The 14,893-nt window shown below is 31.4% G+C and overlaps 1 protein-coding gene across 4 annotated transcripts; it reads left to right on the top strand.

Annotated features, from left to right (window-relative positions):
• Positions 1–780: 780 nt before the first annotated feature.
• Positions 781–11,573, top strand: LOC139500820 (vasopressin V1a receptor-like). Of its 4 annotated transcripts, none has more exons than XM_071289690.1 (2): positions 781–1,087; positions 10,448–11,573. In XM_071289690.1, the coding sequence occupies exon 2, from the start codon at positions 10,469–10,471 to the stop codon at positions 11,561–11,563; it is 1,095 nt and encodes a 364-aa protein (XP_071145791.1). In that variant the 5' UTR covers positions 781–1,087; positions 10,448–10,468; the 3' UTR covers positions 11,564–11,573. The 4 variants fall into 4 exon arrangements, with proteins under 4 accessions (XP_071145791.1, XP_071145793.1, XP_071145794.1 ...); XM_071289692.1 differs by lacking the exon at positions 781–1,087 and adding an exon at positions 1,411–1,544; XM_071289693.1 differs by lacking the exon at positions 781–1,087 and adding an exon at positions 4,090–4,174.
• Positions 11,574–14,893: the final 3,320 nt, after the last annotated feature.

Genomic DNA, 14,893 nt, shown 5'->3' with positions numbered 1-14,893 from the left:
TGGTAAAAAAAACTATGATGCAATATGTCAGGGGGTGCTAAACTTTTTTCTTTGTGTATATAAATATTTACTTGATGAAAAGTGTTGTTCACTACGCTTAATAAATACGGTAACATTTCCGTTTCAACGGCCCTCGAAATATGTGTATCAAACACTAAATTGACATATTTTAAACGTTAACATCACAATGAAGACAGGTTGATCTGATCGAACTTTAAATGTTGACAATAAACATGATACGAGACGGAAGAACTGACAAGCAGAAAGTTAACGTTCAGACGGAAAGTATGATATAGCCCTCAAGTATCGAAAGCAGGTCAAAGCAAAATTTATAATTTTGTTATTTAGAGAATTAACATATGTGATATGTGAAGATGCTAAAAGTAAATGTTAAAGCAAATGTATAGGGCGGCAAAACACTTGCAGTCACTCAAAATTTATCAATTTAAATAATTTTTGTTTAAGATTTCCTTTCTGATTGTTTTAAAATGTCTCTTCGATATCAATATGTCCTTTCTTTAACATACTATTCCATAAACATTTTAACTATCTAAGACAAACCCGAAAGGAAAACACTAGAATATAAGAATATCAACAACGCAATGGCATAATAAATCCAACAAGAAATCAACTCGTTTAGTGAGAACATAACCGCATCAGAGGACCGGCCGGTGTAGAAATAAATTCCTGACAGAATAACAATTTAGCGTGTTAGAACTTGTAGACATCTATTTTATGAATCACATGTTCCAAATTTCATGATCCAACATGTTTACAATAGTTAAAACAGGGCGAGGGCGTTGTATTGTTTAAGAAGGTCAATTAACTGCTGAAATTTGTCTGGTATTGTAATCACACGGTCATTTAACTATCTTTCCGAGTGAAAAACTACAACAAAATGTCAAGATGTCTTCATGTTATGTAGATCATGTAATGTACTTTCGACAAAAGATGATTGTAAGAATTTTCTCCGCTAGTGATCATGAGTACATACTATGACTGAGGATATACCAGAATGTATAAGAATTTGTGTATATTTTGGAAGACAAATTATTGCTTAATCTTAATCGGTACACAATTTTTATTGGTAAGTAAAAACAATAAGTTTGAATTATTACATAGTCACCGTATCGAAAACATATGAAGTTATTAGAAAACATGTATTATTGACTTATTATATGTATGTAAAGATATGTCATAATAAGATCTTTATCGATTAAAAAACTTTTACACATCAAGGCCATTTGTCACAATCCAGCGCTATTAATCCTTTAAAAAAATAAAATCCATGTTTCGTAATTTTGACATAAATTTTTAATACTTTTTGAATGGATAGATATATTTTTACTTAATTAAATCTATTGTTATGTTTCTGCCCCCGAATGGACTTGTTAAAATAAACAACAATCAGTCAATATTGGGGCCGTCAATATTACACTTTATTATTGTTGTTTATGATTAATACTAGTTTGATGACTTACATCGTATTTGTCAGATCGGACACATGTCGCCATAAAACGATTGCTTTGTAAGATTGGTAAAAAGTAAGTTCATTTCTTATCTTTACTTACTGTTTGTTTATTATTATATTGATTAAGATTATAAAACAATATTAAATGATGTACCCCTTTTTAAAAACTTTTTTTACCTTAAATGTCTGTTTTCCTGTTCTCACAATATAATGCAATTTTATGCACCTGTCATAGAAGTGAATGGTTTAGTTAGCTATTCTAAAAATGTACACCAGTTTTAATTAACCATTTTCTACATAAGAGCCTATACTAACTAAGTCCCGAATATATCAGCAGTTTATTATTTGTTTGATATATTCCAATCTTTTGCCATTTGTTAAGGGACTGTGTTGTGTGTCTTGATTTGACCTTGGAGTTTGGTATTTGGTAATATTTTACTTTTTACTGGGGGTGGTTTGCTGTTTCAAATATTTTGTAAATTGCTGATGAAGTTACATGTCTACCTTTGCCTTTTGCAGTTTACTCTGAGCCTCATATTATTTTTAAAACATTTTTATTGAATCATTTCGGTCTATTTAGTAGTTTTAATTTCTTATATTATATCTGATAAAGGAATCTCACAATTCATCTTAAATTATTTTGCAAATGAATAATCAAAGTTTTAGTTGTCAATGTCCCGGTTTAAAAATAGATGTTAGTACTATCGATATATAGCTGACTATTAGTACTAAACAGTTTACACTATGAAAGTCCGATCAGATTTTATACATGTTTACATCAACTTTAAAATCATCATTAGATGAAACCGTTTTATCTAACCGGAACTTCTAAAGGTGCAAAATAATTAAACAAACATTTACATCAATCCAATCTACTTTATTAATGTACTATTAAGGGAATATTTGCATCGGTATAAATGACATGATTCAAAAAGATTTAAATAACATATCATACAAATGTATAACCATTTGTGAAGCTTAATACTGCGCCCAAATACGTAGGTCCGTATTTCGACAACTAAACGATAATCACCTCTTGTACAGATGGAATACCTTTCCATTCTACGTTTGTTTATTTTCCTTTCACTTTTGAACGTCATCATTGAGGTTTCACAGTACAGTAGTCCATGAAAAATACATAACTATACTCTAAAAGCATTTAAGGCTTACTATCTAAATGGATAGATGTCTCAATTGAAATTATTTCACATCTACATATTTTTAAATGGTTTCAAACACAGAATACTCACACAGAGGCCTACTAGTAACACGATTTCACTTATGCTCCTGTTTGTCTTTTGTTATCGAATTATATATTTTTTTTTAAATATATACAGCTTAGAATATATGTATAGAACATCAGAAGTCTATAGGTCTATTACTAGGGTAACTGCCTTCTGCGATAAGATTATTTTAATCCCATTGATTAAGCAAATCGAATCATTGCAACAAAAATTTGCAAAAAGGTAGTTTGAAAAAATATATGAATGTAAAAAAATGATTAGAGGAATAGATTAAAAATTATACAAAATATAAACTTTTATCAAATAAACAAATAAGAAAAAATAATATAGAAAATAGAAAAGCAGGCATCGTAATCTCCAACAAACGCTGAAGTTGACATGAACCGAAACACTTAGCTCCATCCTTTACTTTGACAAAACAAACAAACAAAATGAACCAAGTTATTAATTATAAGTATTCACGTTTGTAAAATGTTTGAAACTAAGTGTTCAGGAGCTTATCATTGCATTTAGATTGGTTGCAGACCGAGCGATATAAAATAACGAGAGAATCGGACAAATGTTTATCATTTTTGAAAGAAGATGATGTATTATACATCTCACTTATAATAGTACAACTAATTATAAATCATACATGTATTACCGCACGCCGAAGATATGCTTAATGCAGTGATAACTCAGTGCATGCTGTCTTATCCATATGTTTTCTTATATGTGTTGTACCTGTGCGAGGAGGGTTGATTCTAACATTAAATAAATTCACACTCTCTGTACCATCACTCTTCTCGTCTGAAAAAAAAGCTTGTCAGTTAAAAAGAGCGATGGAAAATCCCGTTTGTAAATAATGGAGGATCTGGAATTTCTTGATTTCTGTAATCTTTTCATTTTTTAGGTCATTTTTGCTTCTTATCTATATTATGCTTTGCTCGGTATTCTCTATATATTGTCTATACTTTATATGTTAAGCACTCCATTATTTTCCACCTCTCTTCCCACTTTTTTGTAGTACCAGAAGTCTCTCTACTGTAAAATCCATACAAAAATTATCGAAAACTGTTGTTAGGCCCTGTTTACCAGACTTCAAAGTCAAAATGTTTACCCCCGTTTCAGAAGTTTAGGATAAACATCTCTCATTAATGACTGCTCTCTATTGAGAATCGAGATATCACAATCCCTCTCTAACATACGTAACATACGAATACTTCTTTCGATTCCCTTCAATGACCATACAAAAAATAAATGGAAATAAAAATTAAAAGTTGAACTAAGTAACTGTGATTAAAACCAGCAAAGTGATTTATTTTATGCTTATTCAAATTGAAACTATCGTCAACATTTTCGTTACATTCCATTGAATTTTATTGACAAATAAAACTTCAATAGGTAAGGAAATATAAAGATCAGGTGGATTGCAATTACACAAGAGAAATCATGACAGAAATTCTATTTTATTAATGAGGTTTGTTTCTAATTAAGTGTAATTACAGCACTGTTTCATCAGTGTCATTGCACACCAATAGTATCGAGAAAGTAGTTGATTTTTTTATACAACGTTTCATCATTGCTCGCCAATATTTAAAAGAAAAAACAAGCTAATAAATGAAAAAAGAAATCATTGGAGGATGTAAAAGATAATCCGACATGGAGGTTTGTAATTTTCAATTTAAGATTTCTTACAAATTACTGATATTTTGCTTTAAACCTTAGAATGTTAATTAACATTTCTGCTAAAGCTTAAAAATGATTTCCGTTGTTTTATAGACATTTTAATGTCGAAACTTGCATTTGTATTTGTGGTATTTGTATTTTTATCCATCTGATGAGTCTTTTTCAACTGATTTTTATAGTTCGTTCTTGTGTTTAACTGTTGCACCGCTGTCCCAGGTTAGGGTTGGGGTAAAGGGGGGATCTCGCTAGCATGTTTGACCCCGCCACATTGTCTATGTGTGTGCCTGTCCCAAGTTAGTAGCCTGTAATTCAGTGGTTGTCGTTTGCTTATGTGTTACATATTTGTTTTTCGTTCATTTTTTGGTTCATAAATAAGGTCGCTAGTTTTCTCCTTTAAATTGTTTTACATTGTCATTTCGGGGCCTTTTATAGCTGACTATGCGGTATGAGCTTTGCTCATTGTTGAAGACCATACGGTGGCCAATAGTTCGTTAATACAAGCACATAGTGAGGTTATGGTGATCATCTCGTAAGCTTATTGGATGTCAATTAAGGATCTGGAAACTAAGGTATACAACTTAATTTTTATTAATAAACGACAATTGGTTTGTTTATAATAAAGACTGGGTAAATGGTCAGCTGGCATCTTGCTTTGTCTGATAACAGGGTTGTAACATTTATTTATTAATACGTACAACACACATATCAATAAATATACATTTAGCTATGTAACACATATATGTATTTCACATTGAACGGCCGGTCTAAGCTGCGGATCCAGCCATTTAAAAAAGGGGGGTTCCCAACCCAGGACAAAAGGGGGTGGGGTTCCAACTATATGTCCCCATTCAAATGCATTTATTGGCAAGAAAAAAGGGCTTCCAACCCCGGACCCCCCCTCCGGATCCGCCAATAACGGGTCTAACTCTTGGTGTACCGTTAGCTGTTATTTTTATTTGACGCATTTGCAATTTTCCCGTGCTTTCCTGCTTGAAATTCATTACTCACTGTGTATTGTGAAAATCTAAGTATAAATATATTTTTTTTATTTTCTTTTCATCTTGAAAGACCACTCATGGCACGTTTGTAAATGTAAATAACCCTCCCTTTTTTAAATTTATGCTTTTGACATTCAAACAACCAATGCAATTAAACATGTTTGGAAGCAAAATTTAAGGAAAGATGAAAAAGAGGGAGAACACAAATAGTACATATACACAGTAGTTTTATAAATATTTACGTCATTTAAAGTTTGTTTGAATTTGATTTCCGACCGACTGTCCAGAATCTTTCACATTTTTATTAAAACAAATCGTGCGTGCGGCTCGACAATATTACGGAAAGTAGTTACTTCAATCCCCACACTGTTAAACAAAGCACTTTAAATTTGGCTTTTGTGCTCCTAAAGATGAAATAGTTAAGGTTCTATGGTCCATAGTCTGTAGAATATGACAGGATTTCTAAAACAATCACGTGAATCAGCGCGTTGAATTGCTGCACGTCCCGTCGTGTATAGTACAGTTTTACTAACTATGATTTTGATAATATCACAATCTCGATCTCATCCTAAATATTGTCGAACTTGATAGGCTGTTAGACGCCTTACGTCTGTCGAACATCTTTGTCTTATTTTTAAGTGGTGAAAATGTGAAGGAGACACAAAATGCAAACCATAAGTTATAAGAAATAATAGAACAGGAAAATGAGAAAAACAAACACTTTGAAAATAAAGAACTACCCAGATTTGTATCTGTAAAATGAAGGGAGATCACTTAATGTATTAATGGGTCAAGGTGGGTATATATTAGATTTTAACATCAGTTAAAAGGCTTGTTAAAGTAGCCACTTTTATTTGAGTTGAACATTCATTTAGACCTTGTTTTTAACACATTTAAATATATTTTAAATTGAAACACAACCGAAATCTTCTAGTACGACATCTTAAAGTACTTTAAGCCAATATAGTAAATATGGAGTTAACAAAAGCGAGAATAAAAAATGTATTCAATGGTAAATACAGACTTTCGTTTAAAAAGACTTTACATTTTACGCATCCAAAGACATTTTATGACCTTAATATAACTTAATAAAAAAAACAGAGATGTAACATTACTCATTTTAACACTTATGAAACACAACATTCTCATGCACGCCCTTCGCACTTTAACGTTCAGTAATAAAAGAGGAAATCATTTTTAATTTATTTGGTTTGATATAAGTTCTTTTGACTCCCTAATCCTATAATTCTCCTCTACAAACTAAGAATAATGTTTAATCCATCAGCATACATACAAACTTCGTATCTTATATCCATCGTAATAATCTTCAAAGTCTATGATTTTTTGGGGCATTCCAAGAAATTTAGAATTATAAATAGTAGTTCCGTAACATTTGTGTAACTTCAAACTAGATAATTAAATGTGATATTTGATGGAGAAGTTAATAATTGGCTATCAATTACGGTTAGAAAAGAAGTGAATATGATCAAACTTTTCTTTATAACATAAACTAATATATTTATTCATTTGTGAATTATAAATATTAAAAATGTTAACAACCATAACATCGATCTGCACATGCATGAAATATTTGCCACTGGTCGTGGAATATCCTTTACACCGATTTCACAATATATGAAATTTGATACCCTACATTTATCATGCTTTTCAACGACATATGGTCAAGTTGTTAAAAGGCCCACGTACTAAATTATTTCAAAACCTTTCATTCTTTATGCATTGGCAATAATATATATATTGGTGTTAATTAAATACTTCGATTTGAACTATCGCCCTCAAAGTATATCTTATACAAACATCATTTGATTTGGTACAGAATTGTATGATATTATGAGAAAATTAAAATATATATATCAATCTAAAATATCTACTACGGGAGTGTTTAATGACCTTGACTGGCTAAAAAGTCCTAGTACAATCTATAAAGAATTATGCTGAACAACATATGTGTAGTCGTGTGATAATTTAAGCTTCTTAATGTATAAGTAATAATATGAAAAAAAATGTATAATCAACTCTGGAATCATTCAGGTCAATGTCTCGGATTTTTTTTTTTTTTTTTTTTTTTTAAATAGTTTTATTCAGAATGTGCCGACAAAACGCTATATAGTCTCAAAGGCACAGCCCTGATTACACCATACAAGGTAGCCTGCTCGCTAATGAACAAAAGACATAAATTGCCAAAAGAAACACAAAACTTGTTCAACACTTTGTCTTAAAACTGTGTTAAAAGCAACCTAACTTTTTCCGAAGATTGTATTATTAAACCCAATTACTGAGCGTCTGTAAAAATTATTATATATTCAAAGTAGCTTTAAACTTGTTTTGAAAATACCTACGAATCTTATGTTTCGTGATGTAACGAGTTTCAATGCATTCCTGTTACCCTCTATAATTATCGCGTATCAAATCGGTATCGCTTCCTAAAATACCTCTAATATTAGCCACTTTACGTTGCGAAACAATTTTCAATGGGTATATCTACGTTAACCTTTTTTTCTAAATTTAAATATGAATTGCGATTCATGAATGTGTGAATATGTAAATATGGATGGGGAGGGATGAGATTAAAACAAAAACATGTTTGTCCCCCGCTACATGTTTAAGTCCACAATCAGACACCTTGTCGGGATTTCTTTTGTTATAAGTACAGTATATTTTTGATAGTTTCTATTGAAATTTTAACAACTTTTTTCTCTCACTCGGGGCGATTTAAAACTTGTTATTTTTGCAGATAACTACGGTTTGTTTAAAACTATATATACATGTAGAACTCTAGATGTCTTTTAGTTATTTGTATCATTGGTTTCTGTGACCTGATGTGAAACGTGTACACCACATCGTTTTTTATTCATATTCCTGGGTAAGTCAGTAGAATTTATCATGCAACACTATCTAATTCTGACGATTAATTTGTCAATAAATGAAAACTGGAAAAGGAAGACGAACACTAACATATCTCACGTATCTTTCTAAAGATCGACTGATGGGTTTGTTATAAAAACTTTCTTCTCGTTCACTGATTGTTAGAGATCTAAAGACTGTAATTTTTCAAATCTGATAAGTCTTTATCGCAGAAAACTTCAATTAGAAACGCAATATTTCTATTTATTTCTACTATTAATGAAAAGTTTTATATAGCGTTTTCAAATTTAGTTTTAATAAAGGTTTTTATAATTATATACTTAAACGACTTTGATGAAGGTCGATAACAAATCCCAGTAAGGTGCGTGCATGGTTAAAACAACATCTCGTGTACAAAAAATGCACGAAATATACGGTAAATTTGTTAATTGCTCTAATATGTATTGCATGTCAAATATTTAAAATTGTTTCATGCATTATACTTTTTCAGTGCAGTTTTTTCAAATGATTTGATATAATTGTTCTTATACGTTATTCCCAACAAGTACGATGTTTTAATTATTAAAACTTGCTGTACTTGTTTATATGCGTAAAGCACATAATATACTACTTTAAGATATGATGTACGCAATACTGTTTAATACAAAATTAAACTCAGTTTATAAATTGATGTGCCAACTCGAAACAATTAAAATGCTGAATATTTCCTCCTTATTTTCATAGTCATGAAGAAGTTATTCTTAAATATTTCCCTAATTCTTTGTTGCTTTATAATAACTATCCACGTATGTATATTACAGGATGTGTAAATATGTGTAAATATATATAGTTTAGTCTAAGATGCATGATTTTTAGTTGTTATTAGCTTTGGACTAGCTGTCAGTAAATGATAGTACTCTCAGATCTGTAATAAGTGTCTTTTTGTTGTTCTGATGTACAAATACCCTGTCACGTCCACTCTGTGTTTTTGTTACATGTATTTATATTTGTATCCATCTGATGAATAAATTTTAAACCATCAAACAATATGTATTGATATTGACATACAACAACTAAAACAAAGTAACTAATATTAAACTAAGCGTATATCGGTTTTATAATTACAGCATGAATGAAATCAGAAGTTCATGACTAGTAATGGACTTCTGATCAATGCTATTCAAACGATGCAAGACAATTTATAGAAATTTAAAAAGAGAGTATGGTGTAATTGCAGACAAGATTTCTTATGGTTGTAATAAAATGATAAGATGACGAAAGAATCTAATTTGATATGAAAGTTGTTTGCTGATGACGCATTACATCCAAGAAGTGCTAAATACTACTTTCACAAAGAATAATCCACTGTAGCATCACAAAGTACTATTTATATACGAAATACGAAACATTTATAAAGATAATACAATTCTGCTCTATTTGGTTTAGTCGTTCTTGGCCTGGAACAGACAATTATAAAGTGTGATCGCTTTTCAATATCGGACTTATTATGAAGTATTGATTAAATTATGTTGTTAAATAAATGCACGAGAGAGAGAAGAGAGGGAGAGAGCGAAGAAGATATATGTTCAAAGAGAGAAAGGAGACTTGTGTCCAGAGCGAGATTATGTCTTTCGAAAACAATATCCAAGCGTCACACCGATATGCTTCTTTACTTGTACATGTAGTACGTCGAATATTGCGAGAAAAAGTAAAAAACATTGTCAACTTAGTGAGACAATCATTGAATGACCCCAAACATATAGCAAATATCGTTAATGAATCATGTTGTATTCAGAGTAATTGAAAGAAACATGATCCTTACGTAATATAATTAACGAAGGCATTTTACACATTGTTTATCATCAAATATATGTAAACAGATATAAAAATACATTACGTATCATTTGTTCCGACCTCTTATTACACATTCCTTTGTATTGAAGTACAATGGAAACATAAACGTGATGATGACACAAAGCGCTATAATTACATAAGTCGAACAATAAAAATCTTGCCTTTTATTCATGTTATACATATTAAAGATCAAGCAGTACAAAGCTAATGGGTTGTGTAAAGAAACAAAAAAAATGTGTTTGTAATACACTTCAAATTCTAAAATCACTGAATGTATGTAGAGCATGAATTGTGAAGTATGTCAGTTATCAGCTGATTAAGTAAATATTTGATGGTTTTTTTTGCAGGTTAAATAGATGTAAAAAGTGATGAATTTCACGGAAACAGAGGAAGACATTATTTCGCGTATGACAGATGAAGCTATACTACAGAGAATTCCTTGCATTATTTACATTGGGATACTTAGTTTTATTGGAATTATTGGGAACATTCACGTGCTTATATTGTTCTCACGTGCAGACAGAAAAGCTTCAACGTATACTGTTTTTGTTATAGCTTTGTCAATCGTGGATTTGGTTGCATGTGTAGTGCACATGCCAATGGAAATATTAGATTTGACAAAACCGTATACATTTTATAACGAAGTTGGCTGCAGGTTATTCAGATTTAATAATGCGTTTCTCTTGATGTCTTCGATATTTATACTTGTTTGTATTGCATTAGAAAGGTACAGAAGAGTTTGCAACCCTATGAAAAATCAAATGACCGTTTTGACATCGAAAAGGCTTTGTGGTTTAGCCATATGCTTGTCTCTTATTATTACACTTCCAATGTACTTTCTCAATGGACACCATATTGTCAGTTTAGAAGGAAATAGCGCCAACGCCACTGGATATATGTGTTTCATTAACGATGACTTTCATGGAACCTTGTTTTTATATTCATACTTAGGATTTATGATCATCGTGTTCATTATATGTTCGACAATTCTAATTTGTGCATATTTTTCTATTTCAAAAGTTGTTTTTAGTCGTCATGCAAACATTAGAGACAGCCGGAAGTTGTCTGAAGACATGCGTCAAAAAATTTCTACCATTGGGAGGTTAGACTCTGTTCAGTCAAACATTTCAAATAGTAGTAAACATGTCGAGCTGTACCAAAATTTATCAGCAGGTACAATAAAAACTTTGAGATTATCAACTTTAAGAACAACACGGTCGCTTATAGTTATAACAGGAATTTTTATTATAGTTTTTGCTCCATATTTAGTGCTGAGCTGTGTCATAAGTTTGGATATAGAGTTTAAATCAGGATTAAACAACTTTGAATTAACTTTGTATCAGATTGGAATAAGACTGCTTCTTATAAATAATGTTTCGAATCCATTTGTTTATGGGTTCACAGATGACCGATTTAAAAATGGAATCCAGTCATTTTATTGCCGTCGAAAACAAAACAAATGAAAATTAAAAATTGTTGTTATTATTAAATATTCTTGGTTAGAGGTATAGGGGGAGGGTTGAGATCTCACAAACATGTTTAACCCCGCCGCATTTTTGCGCCTGTCCCAAGTCAGGAGCCTCTGGCTTTTGTTAGTCTTGTATTATTTTAATTTTAGTTTCTTGTGTACAATTTGGAAATTAGTATGGCGTTCATTATCACTGGACTAGTATATATTTGTTTAGGGGCCAGCTGAAGGACGCCTCCGGGTGCGGGAATTTCTCGCTACATTGAAGACCTGTTGGTGACCCTTTGCTGTTGTTTTTTATTTGGTCGGGTTGTTGTCTCTTTGACACATTCCCCATTTCCATTCTCAATTTTATTATATATAAAACTATCATGCTACTGAAAGCAAGCTAAACACAATTTCAAAACACACAATACAAGAAAATTGATTAAAACAGAAAGTATATATTAATTTATATATATAAGCTAGATTTATTTAACCCTACCAAAAAATATGATGGAATGTGGAAGTTGAAAACTTGCAGGGCAAAGTATAGAAAGGATCACAATCAAAAAGAAAAATAACTTAATGGTATACATATTATATGACAAAGAGACACTATTGTTTATACACCATAGAAATTAATACATCCGAAAAAATCAAAGAATCATTCTCAAATTAGTCATTAAGTAAAGCCATTTAAAAAAAACAACAAAAAAAACTCTGAACTTTTATTTCACTCAAGTTCCCAATATCACAGTTCCATGTTTTAATTTGAGGTTCTAGAGATATTATGGCTTTTTTTTTAATTAAACATGCTTAAATTATAAACGCCCGAAGATGGCTCAAGTTTGCAATTTTCGAGTAATTTATAGCTACATTTTTTTTGTACATATATAATAGACATCCGTAACCAAAACCAAATTCCTGTTGGAATTGCAGCTACATGTTTGTTTATATTCATTGTATTTCGGAGACAGATGAATTCAACTTTGATTATGGACGTCCTTTGATGCAATTTTACAAAAACATGTAAAATTTGCAATTACCTTAGACAACAACATATAGCACTAGCTAATTTTCCGATTTTTATTGAAATGTGTAAAATTGTTGAAAAATGTTTAAAGATATGATGCAGACTCCTTCATATTCAAATTCGAGTAAGAAAGAAAACTTCATATAGTGATTTTCCGGGTGAAACAAATGCAGAGAAAGATGGCACAACCACTTAGACGCATAAATGTATGCCATGAACTGCAAAGTTATGAAAAAACGTAAAAGAATTGCTCATTAAATCGTGTGGTAAAAGTTGCATGATTCAAATTTAGAGATCATGGCGAACATGCCAAGTAATTGTCACTGGATGAATATAATTATATGTTTACCGAATTATTGTTTTGTTGCGGTTACTGGAGGACCATAAAACATGAATTGAGTCAAACCAGACAGGAATTCACGAGACTGATATGAAAAAAATAACAGTTCTTTATTTGTTTACATAAAAAATGTGCATTAAACTTTTAAGAACAAATTAAACAATAGGGAAACAGAAATATGATATACCGTAACGGCAACAAACGACAAAGTTACAGATTCATAACAGACACATAAAAAATGTGGCGCAGTTAAACATATTTTTGAACGCGTTTTTTTATTACTGGAAGCCTTGTGGGGACTTCCATAGAAGAAGGGAACACGTATCAGAGACGTAGAATTCGAAACCTTGAATAATTTTGAAAAAAAAGAATGCACGATGTCTAATTAGTTAGCGATTGAACTATTTCAAATGGGGTTATTTCCCGTTAACCAAATAAATTACAATTTAACTAATAGTGTGTGATAACATTTTGTGAGGGAATTTTTGCAGAGTTTTAAGAAATGATTTTAATTTGTATCCATGTTTTATTTGTAAAACATTCTATCTATTAAAACCGCGTATTTTCGGTGTAAAATCAATAATTTTGCAGACTTTTGAAGCCCAAATTTTTCATTGCCTTAAATACGCAATTGACATATCCTTAAACTATACCAATACAGAATGATATGTTTTAGAAATTATAGCAAACATTTTGGTTAACGAATTTTTATTCGTTATTGCAAAAAGTGAACTTTATACAACATCTGTAATTTTCTCCCTACCCATTTTACTTATTATGATGTGGACCGGTAATTTGTATTGAATCTTCAGCAATATGATTGGATTAAGTCAGTATAATTATTAGTTTAACTTCAAATAGTTTATTTTTTTTCATACACGTCTAACAGGACCGTATGCTCAAGAGTGTTCTTTTAATTTACAAACGTAATCATAACACTGACAGACCCAGGCGCGTATCCAGAGCCTACAGCGGGGGGGGGGGGGGGGGGGGGGGGGGGGGGGGGGGTGCGTTTTTAAACATTTGTGGCGTAATCAATTCCATCTAAGATTTGATGGTCAGTTCTTAATCAGTTTGATGATCTTTCATCTTGTTTAATGTGACACTTTATACGATACATTAGTTGCACAGTTGAAGTGCAATAGTTTATCCAAATAATCTAAGACCATTAATCAATGCCTTACATAAATTAAGAACATGTTTATAGCTGAATCTTGTGAGAAACATTATGTATTGGTCAGATATGAGAGTAGTAGCTTGAAGTACCAAGTTGTATGTACGAACGTTAATTGGAAATTATGATTAAGAATATTAGTTATACATGTACTGTTATATAAAGATTCTATATATATGATTAAACATGTGAACATTAAATGGACTTCGTTATTTAGACAGTACTAAGTGAGCTTACGGAGAAACTTTACAATAACTAGTTCCCTATGTAACGGGCAACGTGGATTACGATCCCGGATACGTAGATCCGAAATAAATGACATAGTCTAAGACACACACAGAAAGCCCCGTTATACATTATAGAAGTTTTCAAACCTTACGTTTTTCAATGATTGGCACACTTTTTTGTTCATCCGGTATATGGGGACTCAAAATAAACCTTTTAGATTCGTTTAATTATTTCATTGCAGATAAAAAAATACTTCAATAAAAGAAAATGGCATACATTTAATGTACAAAATTATCCTGAAAAGTCTGTTGTGGATAATTGTCGTCTTCTGACCATTTTACCTAAGTGTGATACATGTATGTACGTCTACAAACATGTATAAATTGATTGGAATCAAATCTACTCACAAAATTTATTTTAAGATATTTAAGCAAGGGGGGGGGGGGAACCACCCCAAACCCTCCTAAATCCGCTAGTGAGACTGCCGAATGACCGGCCGAACAGATAGGCCGACATACGTAGTCATTGCCGCGGGCGTATAAAACTAATAGTTTTGACAGAGAACATT

This window comes from Mytilus edulis, chromosome 13 (assembly GCF_963676685.1).
Source record: "Mytilus edulis chromosome 13, xbMytEdul2.2, whole genome shotgun sequence".
NCBI lineage: Eukaryota > Metazoa > Mollusca > Bivalvia > Mytilida > Mytilidae > Mytilus > Mytilus edulis.
The sequence above is the reverse complement of the archived record's forward strand: the minus strand, read 5'-3'. Positions and strand labels throughout refer to the sequence as shown.